At 39.0% G+C, this 17,431-nt stretch overlaps 2 protein-coding genes across 2 annotated transcripts; both read left to right on the forward strand.

Moving 5' to 3' along the window:
* Positions 1-963: 963 nt before the first annotated feature.
* LOC124406563 (fatty acyl-CoA reductase 1-like) lies at positions 964-4,865 on the forward strand. The gene is made up of 12 exons (XM_046881997.1): positions 964-1,010; positions 1,097-1,148; positions 1,235-1,343; positions 1,431-1,572; positions 1,713-1,833; positions 1,908-2,033; positions 2,093-2,253; positions 2,454-2,563; positions 2,821-3,019; positions 3,098-3,340; positions 3,476-3,733; positions 4,426-4,865. The coding sequence occupies exons 1-12, from the start codon at positions 964-966 to the stop codon at positions 4,550-4,552; spliced, it is 1,695 nt and encodes a 564-aa protein (XP_046737953.1). The 3' UTR covers positions 4,553-4,865.
* A 2,227-nt stretch (positions 4,866-7,092) lies between these two features.
* On the forward strand, positions 7,093-10,594 carry LOC124407164 (putative fatty acyl-CoA reductase CG5065). Its single transcript, XM_046883021.1, has 10 exons — positions 7,093-7,184; positions 7,329-7,468; positions 7,632-7,754; positions 7,827-7,952; positions 8,008-8,168; positions 8,353-8,462; positions 9,013-9,211; positions 9,705-9,947; positions 10,067-10,324; positions 10,409-10,594. Exons 1-10 carry the CDS (start codon positions 7,136-7,138, stop codon positions 10,524-10,526), a joined length of 1,527 nt encoding a protein of 508 aa, XP_046738977.1. The 5' UTR covers positions 7,093-7,135; the 3' UTR covers positions 10,527-10,594.
* The last annotated feature ends 6,837 nt before the right edge of the window (positions 10,595-17,431 follow it).

Here is a 17,431-nt window from a genome sequence, read left to right on the forward strand (position 1 = left end):
TAATCGGGTCGTTCGCTAACTACAATGTAAAAAATTCGAGCGATCCCGCATTGTGATTGATGAATTGTGTGATATTCTTAGAGCATATGTGATATTATATATTTCTACGAGACGTCATTGAGGAAGGACTCCGGTGAAATTTCGATAGTATCGAATTTTTCGTTTTTGAAATGACTGAAAGAGATGTGATCTGAAATTTTTTCCAACAAACTTTAGAGTATGGTAGTATGTCTCCTGAAGAAAAAATCCGTCAAATTATCCTGAAAAAAAATCATTGTAAATTACATTTCATCTTGTGTAAGGGATTGATGAAGAACATAGAAATGATGAAGATATCCGAAATTCATTTGCCCCAGTTTCGTTCTAGGTAATCCGTGTATTACGTTATAATCATCTAGAATTTTCGAGGAAGATCGTTAGAGTCGAAGGTGATACTTGGATAATAATCTCACAATAAGACTCCCACTCAGAGAAGTGATGATAACTGTATATCTATTCACCAGTAATTTGTGACAGGTTCGTAGCCAAAGTCCAAAATACAGACTACGGTTTCTCATTTTTCGACATATTGCTTTTGGGACTAGAGAATTCTCGACTAGGGATTCCTGGGAATTCTGGAATTTTTGGGAAATTTTTAAAACCTTAGAGAAATAAAAAAATTGCTAATTGAGTGCAACATGAATTACGCTTATTATTAATCATTAACATTTATCATTTCTTCAGTCTTGTTTACATTCAAGTTTTAATGAATCACACATTTTTCTAACAAAACCAACTAAATCAAACTCTAAGTATCTTTTTAAAAAACTTTTGATTTGTCTTTTCAATCGAAGGTATAGGTACTTTGAAATCAGTGAAAATATTAATCACACGGTCTTTTACTCGAACAAATAGTAGGTAACTGAAGTATCATTATGAAAACAATAATCAAATCATTCCGATTGAATCTAGTTCCGGGGCCAAATGGGCATCATGTTGTCTCGTCATCTACCGGAAACACTTTATATTCAGTATATTCGATTGCGGTTTAGTTGCGAGAGTTGTTAGAATTTAGGTATTAGACACTGAACTCAATATTATGGTGGAACGAGCGCAGCCTATGTGTCCCTCAACCGAGTACCGGTGAGAAAGAGATAGTTGTTTACGGGGTATGTCTGATACCCGTAACAACTATCTCTGTCTGACGCGTTCAACCGCCCCCCACTACCGTAGCGCTCGTTCCAATATAATATAGAGTTCAGTGGTATTGAACCATCGTCACTCGTTTTCCATCGGTCAACCCGTTAGTTCGAATATGTCGGAAATACAGCAATTCTATGTTGGAAAAAATATCTTCATTACTGGTTGGTTTTCAAAATGAGCGAAAAAATATGCCAGACCATCTTGGTAGAAGAACTACTTGTAATAACCACGTTTTCGAAATTTTTCAGGCGGAACCGGTTTTTTGGGAGTAGTATTAATAGAAAAACTGCTCCGGAGCTGCCGTGACATTGGAATCATCTACATCCTAATCCGCCCGAAGAAGGGAAAAAGTGTTGAGGAACGCCTGGATGCCCTACTTGGTGAAAAGGTAATTGAGTAGGAAAATAGGAGATTGCATCTCTTTGGAGTGAGTGATAACGTACTTAGGAATGCATCAGGACAGCCACAACTCACTGAAAAGTCCTAGTACTCCGTCAACCGCGATAAGCTACTAAAGTTTGATTTCAGAGTTTTGACCCACTGCGGAAAGAATATCCAGAATTTTCACAGAAGATCGTCGGGGTTGAAGGTGATACTGCTAAGAACGGATTCGGACTTTCGTCAAAAGACTATTTACGCCTTACTGACGAAGTATGAGGTTGAATGCAGGTTGATTTTGCGTGTCTTTCCTGCATCAGCCTTGAAACCCGGAATTTTTTTTTTAGGTTTCGGTGATCTTTCACTTAGCTGCTTCTGTGCGTTTCACTGAGAAGCTCGAGTCGGCTGTTCTAACTAACGTGAACAGCGTGAAATACGCCATAGACCTTGCAAGGGCGTGCAAGAATTTCAAGGTAATAGCATAGATATCTACTTTTTCTCATTCAACGAAATCAACATGATCGCACTTCAGGCTGGAATCTACGTGTCTACTGCGTTCAGCCATTGCGTCCGGAAGTCTATTAATGAAGAACTGTATCCTCCACCCATGAGCTACCAAGAGGTCAACACGTTTGTTGAAATGTCTAGAAGAATGAAATGGTCGGAGGATGTGATGGAATCAGTCACTAAAACGTAAGCATTCCGGCTTTTATGGCTCATATTGCCACCGTTCAGTTATTCAGCTGACGATTATACATTACCGTCACGAGCCTATGACTAGACTGACTATTTAAGACTACCGAACTCGATTTGGTAGCGAATCGCTTCAGTCTGAGTGAACTCGGCACTTTCAAGTAAGTAACAAGTCTGATGAGTAACTCATTTTCCCGCAGAATAATCGGAGAATGGCCGAACACGTATAGCTTTACCAAAGCGATTGCCGAGGGTGTCGTTGCCGAGTTTGCCAAGGACTTACCGTTTGCAATATTCAGGCCCTCAATCGGTAATTTACATATGCGACAAGTATTTATTTCATTCTAGAGGTGACATAAGGTCTACTGCTCGCAAACGCATGAATAGTTACTCGATATGCCCATTGTTTGTGGTTGAGTTACAGGTTACTCGATCTCAAGCAAGTTGCTTCCAATGAGTTTTCGATGTGTAATTTTTGAAAAAATTCCTTCGCAATCGTTAGGCTGTTTTAAAGTCATTCTTTTGTTATCTTTATCAACATGTACATGAATTATTACTGTTCCACAGTGACAAACTCCTTCAAAAGCCCCGCTCCAGGATGGGTTTCTGGCACAATGGGTCTCGCAGGCTTGGTGTATGCCTATGGCCTAGGCCTTGTTCACGTCGCGCTGCAAGACATAAATAAAAAAGCTGATCTTGTCCCGGTGGATTACGTTTGTAACGCACTAATTTCTTCAGCTTGGAACACAGCAATTATTGAAAAAGGGTATAGAAACTTATCAAGCTCGATTCCTAGAATTTAGGATGAAAATATTACGTTTTAGATCTAATACATCTTTTTCAGAAGCTCCGATGACGTTCTAGTTTACAATTACGTTTCTGGAAACGAAAATCCTATCACTTGGAACAAATTCAATGTTGTATGCGCTCCTTACCGAAAGGTTTATCCGTCAGAACAGGCTGTCTATCATTCTTTTTTGTTGACTACGAAGTCGAAATTTCTATTCGTCATACTTGATTTTCTATTGCATTTGCTCCCGGCAATAATGATTGATCTCATGGCGAAATTGGTGGGTAAACAGCCAAAGTAAGTTTGAAATGAATACAGTTCTCAATTTGATTTTTTATCACGAGCAGCTTAGTGAATATAAAATTCTGATAAATGTACTCTTGAACAAAAACTTGATAATGAGGTTGAAAATTAGGTTATTCGTAATTACAGAATGTACCAGCTTATGAGTAAGATTCGTAAAGCGTGGTTCGCATTGATGTATTTCGCCACACAAGAGTGGTGTTTCGGCAACCAGAAAATTCAGCAGCTTTGGAGTCAGCTTGGGCCTGAAGATAAGAAAATATTCCCCTTTAGTATGCGAACCCTCGATTGGAATGAATATCTTCGGAACATGTGTAAAGGTGTTCGTCAGTTCATCGCAGGCGAATCTGATGACAACTTGGAAAGGGCAAAACGGCGATACTATTGGTTAGTGAAAATCCTTGAGAGGATGCTATATTGAGTTTTCTTTTTTGTTTCCTTCTTTTCGATTTCGATAACAACTCGGATATTACGATATGAAATACGTTCAGTCGATAATTTATCATCGCAAAGGAAACTGTCGAGCTAGGACGCAAAATTTTATAGAATTCAATGCAGATCTACTTTCTATGCATTGTAAATTCTGCGTGTCACTCATTTTGAGTATTATCAAAGCTTACGCTTCACTGTCACGATAAAGCTGCAGTGCACGTCATTCTGCATAAAATGTTGAACACAGACATGGAATAACATTAACTTTTCACGCAACAACTACGCGAGGAAATGTGTACCTGTAATCGGTGATAACTGTCAATTGTGAACGTTGCCAATGGCTAAGAGCAGCCATTGTTGCATACCATCTGTCCCTGCCACAACGATCACTGCTTCTCCAAATCTTACGAAAAAGGACAAGTTCTCAATTAGTGAACTTTACGTTCTAGTTCGAAAGGCTTCTTCGTAAATTGTCAAATTAGTTTATTTATACGTATGATCGTGTCATAGTTGTTCATAAGACTCCGGAAACTAGGTAGATCTCGATGAGTGAAGCCTGGCTTTAAGCATCCTTATAACAATATTTTATGCTTTAATCGAACATATTCTTCATGTCTGTAAATCCTGAATTGTTTTATGTATTCTAGTCTTTACTTCATCCATGTGGCAGTCTGTCTGATACTTGGCGTCTTGATTCTATGGGTTATCTGGAGATCCTTTGGTGGAATCGCGGTGACCCTTGCAACACCGAGTATTCTTTCTGAACTGCTTTGAGCGGTTTTTACGTAGCCGCAGGTACAACCTGCCGCAAATTGTCAACGTTATCGTCGATTTACGATGGTGGTGACGTGATTCCAAAATTATATATTTTTAATCAAAATAAGTCCGTTGATATTTTTTCGGAGTTGAAGTTATTCATGGGCATTTATTTTTAACGATATCGTGTCAATCCTCGACACCCTTTCCCCCTAAATACTATATAAATGGATTGAATTATCATATATTGCAATATTTGACATATCTAAAAGGTTTTAAGTATCGTTTGGTATTTCATTTGAAGTCGTTCTTATATTTTTTTTCCCCGCCTTCGGCGAGTTCTGACATTTTTTTTTCTCTCCAATGGTCTGCTTGTCTTCTAACCTTGAGATATGATAATTCTAAACAGACTTATACACACGTCTGCGCCGAAGAGTATTTTGTAAGACACTGGATGATGTCTTTTTTAATATCTATGAATAAATATTTTCGTTGAATAAACAATATGACACGGTGTATTAAAAATCATATGGAACCACACTTTTCCAAAGAGTGCCAAAACTCAGTCTGAAAATAATTCTATCTATTTTAGTATTCTATTGCAAACCCAACAATTATCGTGACAAACTGAGTCGCTGGTTGAACAGATTACCGATTTTAGAAATTTTCTCTCGACCACCATTATGCCGAAATGTATTCCTCTTTGAAGACGCCCTTTGATACACTCAATGCAATCGTAATTAGGGCAAGGTTCTTGGGATACGATTAAATAATTGCAGAATTTTATACATCCTACATAGAAAATCCGTTCTTGTTACGGTCCTTGAACGCAAATGATGTCAGAGTTTAATGCGATAGAAATATTTATGTTGAATATTTTAAAGAATGCAGCAGGATATTCGTAATACAAGTAGATCGACGAAGCAAAAATTCCAGGGGTCAAATGTTTTACTTACGCATTTATCGGAATTCAATTATTCGCGTCTGAACAATGAAATGAAAAGTCCATATTATATTCAGATACGTAATTTTCAACAACAAATTTATCCTTATTAGTCCCACGTAAAAGTCTACACTTTGTCTGAAATGGGAATACTCGGATTAATATGATACTGACGAAGAGAAAAGAAGTTGCATGGAATTGTAAATGCCAGTAAAATGCACGAATATGTTAAAATTGGAACAGGTGTTGAAAGAAAAACCACGATAGATTTGATTTTCAAATCGAATTATTATGATGAAACATATATTTGTTACAGCTGAGATATTGAACCAACTTGGACTTTTCGTAATCGGAAAACATCGACTTCCCGCATGTGTAACACAACATGATATTTTACTACTAAATTCGACTGCGAATACTGTACCATTCCTTGTAAAACCTGTTTCTTTTTGTATTATATATAAATTCGCCTGATTTGATTGATAATATCAATCGAAAAGCCTGATTATATCAGAAACAAGCATTTCTCCAGACGTTTATTTGTGCACTAGCAAATGTTAAGATTACGGTAGGAATGATCCAATAGTCGGTTTTCATTACCCACGACTTATAACTTTGTAATACTGCCTTATTCAGTACTTACGTGATTTAACTAACGTTTATTGACTCGAGTCACGATGAATCAACAACTATTAAGGTCAAGTAGGAATTGTAGTTGTGAGGTAAATCCTAACCTGTATGGTCGAACAATGACTATGAATTTGGAACCGTTCAAACAACCCCGATTCATTTGGCCAATGATACATTTTTTCGGCTAAAAGGTTTATATGATAGCTCGAAATCTTATCTCTGATCAAGATGAGTTGCCGAATGACTCTCAAAAAATGATTTATAAAAATCAATTGTCGATTGGACAATTGGTATAACCAATGTAACTTTTTCAGTGAAACAACATAAACATCGATATTTTGCGCTCTAGGGTATCGGTTTGCTTAGCCAATCACTTCTTGTTTTACTGAATTCAATTACAGTACAGTAAAACCTTGATTATCCGAATTATTAGGACCTAGCCTAGATCGAAAATCAAACGTTCGGATAACCGAACTGCAATTTTTATCTTAAGGTATAATAATATATATATACAAAAAAAATTTAAATCGCCGAACAGTCCGTACTAAACATTTGAATACATATTGAACCTCTTTCAAACACCGAACGCTTATTTTAATAATTTACTTTTATGTAGTCAATTGAGAAACGGCTGCTCCACATTTTTTACCGAGCAACAATGTACATTTTCCATAAAAAATTTATCTTTAGAGCCAACGTTGCGATAATTAAGCCTTCAGGTAAATCAAGTCATGTTTAGCATAATTGAGGGTTTAATTAACTAAGTCCAGGGTGATCGAGGTTCTACTGTATAAATTTTTCAAATTGGGTTATTCAAATTTATACCGATGTAAAATCATGACGCATATAATCACCATAATGGTCGTATCATCATTCTTAAGAATATTCATCACTCTGGAATATCATCAGGCAAATATATGTATACAGTTTGTTCTATATAAAGCTTTTAATCTATAATACAATGTATAAAGATTCGAAACTCGTCAGTTTCCGACCGTATCCCGTCGGCTCATAGTCACAGATTAAAAATGTCGCAAGTACAGCAATTTTATGCTGGACAAAACGTTTTTATTACCGGTCAGTATCTGTCACATGGGGTAACTTTCAATTTCCCAACACGAATTATTTTTAAAGAACACGTTAACTGCCAATTTTGAAAAACAATGAGTGTAAACAAAACTCATCAACGAGGCCTTGTCAGTATAAGTTTTTCGATTGCAGGGGGAACTGGGTTTTTGGGCAAAGTGTTGACGGAAAAATTGCTCCGAAGTTGTCGAGACATCGGGATCATCTACATTCTACTTCGCCCGAAAAAGGGTAAAGGTAGTCAGGAACGCGTAGATGTTTTTCTCGGTGATACGGTGAGTAACTAGTACCGAACAATTTTAAATATCATTGTAATTTGCATCTCGTCTTTCTTCAGACAGTGATAAGGAACGTAAAAAGAGATAAAAATATCCAAAATTCATTTTAATGTTACTGATTCGTTGTCAACAGCAAACATTTACGCAAGTTTCGTTCTAGGTATTCGATGTGTTACGGAACGACTATCCAGAATTTGCAAAGAAGATTGTCGGAGTCGAAGGTGATGCTGCCAAGACCAAACTTGGACTTTCGGAAACAGACTACGCACACCTCGTCGAAGAGGTATGACGACTGAAAATTGATAGTGCGTCTCTCCTTTGCATCAGTCGTTAAAATGAAGACGGATTTTTTCAGGTTTCGGTGATCTTTCATCTCGCCGCCAGCGTGCGTTTCACCGAAACACTTGAGTCGGCTGTTGCAATTAACGTGAAGAGCGTCAAACACGTCATCGACCTTGCAAGGGCGTGCAAGAACTTCAAGGTGAGGACATCATCACTTGATCTCATTCGACGAAATCAATATTGTCACATTTCAGGCTGGGATTCACGTGTCTACTGCGTTTAGTCACTGCGTCCGAAAGTCCATTAATGAAGAGCTGTACCCTCCACCTATGAGCTACGAAGAGATCAACATGACAGTAGAAAAGTTCAGGAGAATCGAGCGGTCGGAGGACGTGATGAAGTACGTCTCAAAACCGTAGGCTTCTGATGCTTGATGGCACAATAGTATTTAAAACCAATTATAAACTCAAAGTTTAACGTAAAAATACTTTAATACTAGACTTACAGTTAGCGGCAGTTGAAGTGACTGATTTCACTCACAACCGACTCGGGTATTTTTATCAAAAGTGCGAAGCCGCTAATAAATCAATTTCTCGCAGAATTTTAGGAGAATGGCCGAACACATATTCCTTCACCAAAGCCATCGCCGAGGGCGTCGTCGCTGAGTACGCCAGTGACTTACCGTTTGCTATCTTCAGACCGTCAATTGGTAATTTACTCACGTCACACGTTTTTATGTCATCATGAAAAAGCGTTGAAGTGTCCTAATCACAAAAATGATAATTTATCGCACCCCTTACAACGCGTGTAAGGTACGTTGCCAAAGTGCAAGATGCACACTCAGACAGCATTTTATATTCCTTTGATATTGAACAGAGCTCACAATCTTGCATCGTATTCGCAATATTGATGGAATGTAGTGGATATATTGTACAGCGATATCACATAAAAATCATCAGGCAAATTTCATATCAAACTTGGTCAGTGAACATATTTTATGCACAACGAGTTTTCATGCACATTTTTTAAATATCAAGTCCAAAGTAGTTTCCACAGTCGGCGACCAGGTGCTCACGAGAGTTTGATATTCTCTCGGCGGAAATGATTGTGTTCATTGAGTCTGAACTGTCTGAGTGCAGATTGCGGCTTTGCATGGCAACAGTTGAACGATTCGAAAGAAATACTACAAGTTATCAAAATCTTAAATTTCTGAAATTCTTTCGATGTTTCTACTAACGTGCTCACAAATTGTTCCACAGTGACGAGTGCCTACAAAAGTCCCATTCCAGGATGGATGTCAAGTCCGATGGGACTTCCGGGAATATTGTATGCCTTAGGCTTGGGCATCATTCACGTCGTTAAAATTGATAGCAGTCTCAGGCTTGACATAGTCCCGGTTGATTATGTTTGTAATGCACTTATTACTTTGCCTTGGAAGACCGCAAAGACAGAAAAAAGGTAAAATTTATTAAACTCAATTCGGAAATTTGAACTGACAGCGTTTCTCGTATAGTTTGAGTGGCAGTTCTGAATATTGCCACACCTTTCACTGCAGTTGTAATTGGCAGTGGATCACCGAAGACCCTGCATATATATGCGTACAAAAACGGTTATCCCGATGCCTTCGCTTTTGTCATTTTACTTGCTAGTGGTTAGAGTTGGCTTATTCAATTTATTTCGAGTTCATAGGACAAAAATCTGGCTTAGTCGAATAGCTTCAGCGAGATGTTGTCTCGCTTACAGTATGAGACAAAAATGGGCCATTTTTCACTTTTCGTTTTGCAGAAGAGGTAAAGAAAATTTTTCAAACCAAGAATACAGATTTGTTTGACCACTTCAAAACGAGACCACGAACTAATTTGACATCATCTAACGAATTTACTGTTGAAGAGGTGAATACAAACAATCAGCGTGTGGGCTAATACCGAGGGGCCTTACGTGTTTATTTCAGAAACTGTGAGGACGTTCCGGTGTATAATTACGTTTCTACAAATGAAAATCCTATAATTTGGCAAGACTTCAATGATAAAAGCAGAGTTTTTGGAAGGAAATATCCCTCAGAGAAGTCTATTTACTACCCCTGGGGATTCGCTACAAAATCAAGACTTCTTTACAGGATCTCCAATTTTTTTTTTAATTCGATCCAAGCACTGATTATTGACGTCGTTCTTAGATTGATGGGAAAAGAGCCACAGTAAGCACGAAAGAAAATTGAAGTCTCAATAGTTTATACCGCAGAAAAATTTGTGAATATACATAATTATGACATAAATAATATTCAGCATCGAGATTCAACACCATCATTAATTTCAGATTGTATAAAATTACGAATAAAATTCGAGAAGCTTTTGACGTACTGGAGTATTTCACGACACAAGAGTGGGATTTCGACAATCAGAAAATTCAGGATCTCTGGACCCAGCTTGGGCCCGAAGACAGGAAAACATTTCCATTTAGTATACAAGCCCTTGATTGGGATGAATATTTTACAAACATTCTCGTAGGTATTCGCAAGTACATCGCAGGTGACACCGATGGAAACGAGGATAGAGCGAGACGGCGACACTTTTAGTGAGTGAAAGTCTTTAGCCCTATGGTACGCTTCACCAAAAATTGACTGGCGTCGTAAATACTTAATTCCTTCATCTGTTTCAGTCTTTTTATCATCCATCTGGCCGTGTGTCTGATATTTGGTACCATTATTTTGTGGGTGATCTGGAGGTCCTTCCATGGAATCTGCTCAACGTTTGGGCTGACCACGGTTACTCCTTGATAGTTTTGATCAAGCGATATAGATGAGCAAATTATCAGCTCCATGTTTAATGTGAAGTGGTTTTTAAATTTGGCTGTGTCATTTATTTAATAGACAATAAATACAACTCGTATGTTTCAACTATCGTAGCCTAAGTACCTTACATATTTTTACGTGACATCCATTTGACTATTTAGCCCCTTATAATTTTACCGAAATTGTCTCGGAATACCGATGAGAGTCTGGTTATAGCCATACAACTAAAGAACCACGCCAACCATGCAATGGAAACTTAAAAGAAACGGTTCTGTACTCGTTCTATATGACATCCGATTATGTTCAAATTGGCAAAAGCTAGCTTCAGTTTTACTTCAGGTCTAGCCTGGATTGCGACATCTTCCAAAACTCCAATGTTGAACACTATCGCAGCTGAAGATTCACTTTACCTGGTTATAGCCGACGTCACTGTTCATTTTAGCAATGCATCATTTTCATATCCTTTTGAATTTTCATTCTTGTACTGCAAATACTAGAATATCAATTATGGTACTTTCGGGAGAGATGCTCCGCTTGAGCAGAAATTGTCGTAAAAATCATTCAAGTACGAAATCAAAATTTTTACTGCACGATGATTTGACAGGAACTGTTGAGTAATTTGCGCTAGAAAAATTTGAGAAGGGTTCTGCGCTTTATAATAATTTATGACAACCGGAAAAATTTTGCTGTTAGATTCGATTTGTAGAACCTTGAATCCACTAACTAGAGTCGTAGAAATTCTAAGTACGATAGCAGAATAATTATGGATTAAGAAAAGTAAGAATACAATAACATTTTCTGGACTTGTACCTGCATTTTGGATTTGCTGATCGTAGTGACTTAAGGCGATGTAGAATCATTTTCTCTTGCAGAATGACGTTGATACGGCGTACGAATGAATCGATTCTAGTGTTTTTCGAAATGGGCTGAGAATTGACAAAAAAAAAAAAAAAATGCGAAGGTCTAAATTTGATTACGATTTCTTCGGAAAAAATGATCGTGTGCTGAAATCGATCGAATCGTGCAGTCCGAATACTCTACGAGCAACGGATCAAGAGTTACGACCGGAAAACCAAGAAATTCCTACGTAATTTCTCTGCTGTTGGTCCTACACTTCTTTTGATGTTTTTTCTGCGTTCCTGGGTATCCAATTAGTCCAGAAAGGGTCACGTAAACAGTTTTTGAGGGAAGACATTTTTTGATAAAAAAAATTAAGGCTAACTCCTTTGAATATTTGCTGAGAATTTTAATGATTTTAAAAAAATGCTAGTCTCAATTCTTTGATGCGTTACAATGTCTTTTTTTTGCGACCGAAACCGATTGCGCACAGACTCGACTAGCTGTGGACAATGGATTAAAAGGAACGGCTAAAAACATTAAATTTGCACCAGGTTGTTGAAATTATGCGAAAGATTATAACAAATTCATACTGCTAATTCATTTGTAATATGAATTCATAGCTACAAAGTTTCATTTCAGTTCAGTTACAGTATATTCATTAGACCACTACAAGTGTTCGGGTTTCAGTGTATAGTACGTGAACAAGTTGCTAAATAATATTAAAGTGAGTGAAAAAAGTATGGGAAAATGATTGCACATTCCATAACAAAGCTGACTATTATATAAGGGTGAAATAGTATAATAGTATATGAGATAGTTTTGATTGCAAATTGTAAGTATACTATATATTGAGTTTCACCCTGCCCACAGGTACAATACACCTCCGAAGGACACGATATGTATAACGTTGTAGTGTTGTATGTAACCTGAATTAGAATGAATAAATGAATGAATGAATTTCTGTGTGTGTTCCTCAACTGTCGATTTTACGCTATTTTCAGATCTCTTCTGCGTTGCTCAGCGTCCGATTCGTTAAAAAGGGTCGTACAAATACATTCTAAGACATTGGATTTTTTGCTTGGAAGAAAAGTAAGGACAACTCTTGTCGATTTCTGGTGAAAATTTTGTTGACTTTCAACGATGCTGGTTACGTGCTACTTTCAGGTGAAATTAAACGGAATGGGAAAACTTCAGCGTAAGACTACTCGTGGTATCAGGAAAACATCTGAGCCGAGGAGGTCTTTCGGAAACAGGGACTTACTGGTTGATTGCTCGTGATGTTTATGCTGCATGTCTGAATGCATAGCGGCTTACTTAAATATACATGCAATTGCTTGCTTATATGCTAATCTTATAAGGAGTCAGGCAAATCAGAGAGATGTTAGCGTAGAACTACTCCTGGTAGCAGCCTGGTTCGCCGAAAGACGGAACATCCTTTTCGTAATATCTCTGCTGCTGGTATTTCCTTCTTCATTTCTCTGCTGTTGGTTCTACACTCTTTTTCATATGTTTTCTGCAATCCTGCGGATCCAATTGGTCTCGAAAGGGTCATACTAATCGATTCCGAGAAGAAAAAATTCTCGTCTCCGAAAATGACGAAAAAACTGAGGCTAACCCCTTTGGATGTTAAGCGAAAATTTCGACGATTTTGGAAAAGGCTGCAATCAATTCTTTGAGGCACTATTCCGACGTAATTTCGCGAGAGAAATCGATTAAGCGCAGTCCCAATAAGCTGCGAGCAACGCTTCCGAAGTTACAGGCGAAAAACTGCATACTTTCATCCTCGTTTCTCTGCTGTTGGTCCTACGCTCTTTTTCATGAGTTTTTCGAGTTCCTGGTGGTCCAATTAGTCTAGAAAGGGTCATACTAATCAATTCTAAGACGAAAAATTCTCGGCTCCGAAAATGACGAAAAAACTAGGGCTAACCCCTTTGGATTTTTGGCGGAAATTTCGACGATTTTGGAAAGTGCTGCAATCGATTCTTTGAGGCACTATTCCGACGTAATTTTGCGAGAGAAATCGATTGAGCGCAGTCCCAATAAGCTGCGAGCAACGCTTCCGAAGTTACAGGCGAAAAACTGCTTATTTTCATCCTCGTTTCTCTGCTGTTGGTCCTACGCTCTTTTTCATGAGTTTTTTGAGTTCCTGGTGGTCCAATTAGTCTAGAAAGGGTCATACTAATCGATTCTGAGACGAAAAATTCTCGGCTCCGAAAATGACGAAAAAACTAAGGCTAACCCCTTTGGATTTTTGGCGGAAATTTCGACGATTTTGGAAAGTGCTGCGATCGATTCTTTGAGGCACTATTCCGACGTAATTTTGCGAGAGAAATCGATTAAGCGCAGTCCCAATAAGCTGCGAGCAACGCTTCCGAAGTTACAGGCGAAAAACTGCTTATTTCCATCCTCGTTTCTCTGCTGTTGGTCCTACGCTCTTTTTCATGAGTTTTTTGAGTTCCTGGTGGTCCAATTAGTCTAGAAAGGGTCATACTAATCGATTCTGAGACGAAAAATTCTCGGCTCCGAAAATGACGAAAAAACTAAGGCTAACCCCTTTGGATTTTTGGCGAAAATTTCGACGACTTTGGAAAGTGCTGCGATCGATTCTTTGAGGCACTATTCCGACGTAATTTTGCGAGAGAAATCGATTGAGCGCAGTCCCAATAAGCTGCGAGCAACGCTTCCGAAGTTACAGGCGAAAAACTGCTTATTTTCATCCTCGTTTCTCTGCTGTTGGTCCGACGCTTTTTTTCATGAGTTTTTTGAGTTCCTGGTGGTCCAATTAGTCTAGAAAGGGTCATACTAATCGATTCTGAGACGAAAAATTCTCGGCTCCGAAAATGACGAAAAAACTAAGGCTAACCCCTTCGGATTTTTAGCGAAAATTTCGACGATTTTGGAAAGTGCTGCGATCGATTCTTTGAGGCACTATTCCGACGTAATTTTGCGAAAGAAATCGATTGAGCGCAGTCCCAATAAGCTGCGAGCAACGCTTCCGAAGTTACAGGCGAAAAACTGCTTATTTTTATCCTCGTTTCTCTGCTGTTGGTCCTACGCTCTTTTTCATGAGTTTTTTGAGTTCCTGGTGGTCCAATTAGTCTAGAAAGGGTCATACTAATCGATTCTGAGACGAAAAATTCTCGGCTCCGAAAATGACGAAAAAACTAAGGCTAACCCCTTTGGATTTTTGGCGGAAATTTCGACGATTTTGGAGAGTGCTGCAATCGATTCTTTGAGGCACTATTCCGACGTAATTTTGCGAGAGAAATCAATTAAGCGCAGTCCCAATAAGCTGCGAGCAACGCTTCCAAAGTTACAGGCGAAAAACTGCATACTTTCATCCTCGTTTCTCTGCTGTTGGTCCTACGCTTTTTTTCATGAGTTTTTTGAGTTCCTGGTGGTCCAATTAGTCTAGAAAGGGTCATACTAATCGATTCTGAGACGAAAAATTCTCGGCTCCGAAAATGACGAAAAAACTAAGGCTAACCCCTTTGGATTTTTGGCGAAAATTTCGACGATTTTGGAAAGTGCTGCGATCGATTCTTTGAGGCACTATTCCGACGTAATTTTGCGAAAGAAATCGATTGAGCGCAGTCCCAATAAGCTGCGAGCAACGCTTCCGAAGTTACAGGCGAAAAACTGCTTATTTTCATCCTCGTTTCTCTGCTGTTGGTCCAACGCTCTTTTTCATGAGTTTTTTGAGTTCCTGGTGGTCCAATTAGTCTAAAAAGGGTCATACTAATCGATTCTGAGACGAAAAATTCTCGGCTCCGAAAATGACGAAAAAACTAAGGCTAACCCCTTTGGATTTTTGGCGAAAATTTCGACGATTTTGGAAAGTGCTGCGATCGATTCTTTGAGGCACTATTCCGACGTAATTTCGCGAGAGAAATCGATTAAGCGCAGTCCCAATAAGCTGCGAGCAACGCTTCCGAAGTTACAGGCGAAAAACTGCATACTTTCATCCTCGTTTCTCTGCTGTTGGTCCTACGCTCTTTTTCATGAGTTTTTCGAGTTCCTGGTGGTCCAATTAGTCTAGAAAGGGTCATACTAATCAATTCTAAGACGAAAAATTCTCGGCTCCGAAAATGACGAAAAAACTAGGGCTAACCCCTTTGGATTTTTGGCGGAAATTTCGACGATTTTGGAAAGTGCTGCAATCGATTCTTTGAGGCACTATTCCGACGTAATTTTGCGAGAGAAATCGATTGAGCGCAGTCCCAATAAGCTGCGAGCAACGCTTCCGAAGTTACAGGCGAAAAACTGCTTATTTTCATCCTCGTTTCTCTGCTGTTGGTCCTACGCTCTTTTTCATGAGTTTTTTGAGTTCCTGGTGGTCCAATTAGTCTAGAAAGGGTCATACTAATCGATTCTGAGACGAAAAATTCTCGGCTCCGAAAATGACGAAAAAACTAAGGCTAACCCCTTTGGATTTTTGGCGGAAATTTCGACGATTTTGGAAAGTGCTGCGATCGATTCTTTGAGGCACTATTCCGACGTAATTTTGCGAGAGAAATCGATTAAGCGCAGTCCCAATAAGCTGCGAGCAACGCTTCCGAAGTTACAGGCGAAAAACTGCTTATTTCCATCCTCGTTTCTCTGCTGTTGGTCCTACGCTCTTTTTCATGAGTTTTTTGAGTTCCTGGTGGTCCAATTAGTCTAGAAAGGGTCATACTAATCGATTCTGAGACGAAAAATTCTCGGCTCCGAAAATGACGAAAAAACTAAGGCTAACCCCTTTGGATTTTTGGCGGAAATTTCGACGATTTTGGAGAGTGCTGCAATCGATTCTTTGAGGCACTATTCCGACGTAATTTTGCGAGAGAAATCGATTAAGCGCAGTCCCAATAAGCTGCGAGCAACGCTTCCAAAGTTACAGGCGAAAAACTGCATACTTTCATCCTCGTTTCTCTGCTGTTGGTCCTACGCTTTTTTTCATGAGTTTTTTGAGTTCCTGGTGGTCCAATTAGTCTAGAAAGGGTCATACTAATCGATTCTGAGACGAAAAATTCTCGGCTCCGAAAATGACGAAAAAACTAAGGCTAACCCCTTTGGATTTTTGGCGAAAATTTCGACGATTTTGGAAAGTGCTGCGATCGATTCTTTGAGGCACTATTCCGACGTAATTTTGCGAGAGAAATCGATGGAGCGCAGTCCCAATAAGCTGCGAGCAACGCTTCCGAAGTTACAGGCGAAAAACTGCTTTTTTCCATCCTCGTTTCTCTGCTGTTGGTCCTACGCTCTTTTTCATGAGTTTTTTGAGTTCCTGGCGGTCCAATTAGTCTAGAAAGGGTCATACTAATCGATTCTGAGACGAAAAATTCTCGGCTCCGAAAATGACGAAAAAACTGAGGCTAACCCCTTCGGATTTTTGGCGGAAATTTCGACGATTTTGAGAAGTGCTGCAATCGATTCTTTGAGGCACTATTCCGACGTCATTTCGCGAGAGAAATCGATGGAGCGCAGTCCCAATAAGCTGCGAGCAACGCTTCCGAAGTTACAGGCGAAAAACTGCTTTTTTCCATCCTCGTTTCTCTGCTGTTGGTCCTACGCCCTTTTTCATGAGTTTTTTGAGTTCCTGGCGGTCCAATTAGTCTAGAAAGGGTCATACTAATCGATTCTGAGACGAAAAATTCTCGGCTCCGAAAATGACGAAAAAACTGAGGCTAACCCCTTCGGATTTTTGGCGGAAATTTCGACGATTTTGGAAAGTGCTGCAATCGATTCTTTGAGGCACTATGCCGACGTAATTTTGCGAGAGAAATCGATTGAGCGCAGTCCGAATAAGCTGCGAGCAACGCTTCCGAAGTTACAGGCGAAAAACTGCTTATTTTCATCCTCGTTTCTCTGCTGTTGGTCCTACGCTCTTTTTCATGAGTTTTTTGAGTTCCTGGTGGTCCAATTAGTCTAGAAAGGGTCATACTAATCGATTCTGAGACGAAAAATTCTCGGCTCCGAAAATGACGAAAAAACTAAGGCTAACCCCTTTGGATTTTTGGCGAAAATTTCGACGATTTTGGAAAGTGCTGCGATCGATTCTTTGAGGCACT

The sequence above is a fragment of the Diprion similis genome, chromosome 6, assembly GCF_021155765.1.
Source record: "Diprion similis isolate iyDipSimi1 chromosome 6, iyDipSimi1.1, whole genome shotgun sequence".
Classification (NCBI taxonomy): domain Eukaryota; kingdom Metazoa; phylum Arthropoda; class Insecta; order Hymenoptera; family Diprionidae; genus Diprion; species Diprion similis.

Coding starts and splice junctions, on each gene's coding strand:
- LOC124407164 (XM_046883021.1), top strand. CDS start 7,136: ATGTCGCAAGTACAGCAATTTTATGCTGGACAAAACGTTTTTATTACC. Junction 9,948..10,066: donor TTGATGGGAAAAGAGCCACA/GTAAGCACGAAA, acceptor CATTAATTTCAG/ATTGTATAAAATTACGAATA. Junction 10,325..10,408: donor GCGAGACGGCGACACTTTTA/GTGAGTGAAAGT, acceptor CATCTGTTTCAG/TCTTTTTATCATCCATCTGG.
- LOC124406563 (XM_046881997.1), top strand. CDS start 964: ATGGGCATCATGTTGTCTCGTCATCTACCGGAAACACTTTATATTCA. Junction 1,011..1,096: donor CCGGAAACACTTTATATTCA/GTATATTCGATT, acceptor GAACGAGCGCAG/CCTATGTGTCCCTCAACCGA. Junction 2,564..2,820: donor AATATTCAGGCCCTCAATCG/GTAATTTACATA, acceptor ACTGTTCCACAG/TGACAAACTCCTTCAAAAGC.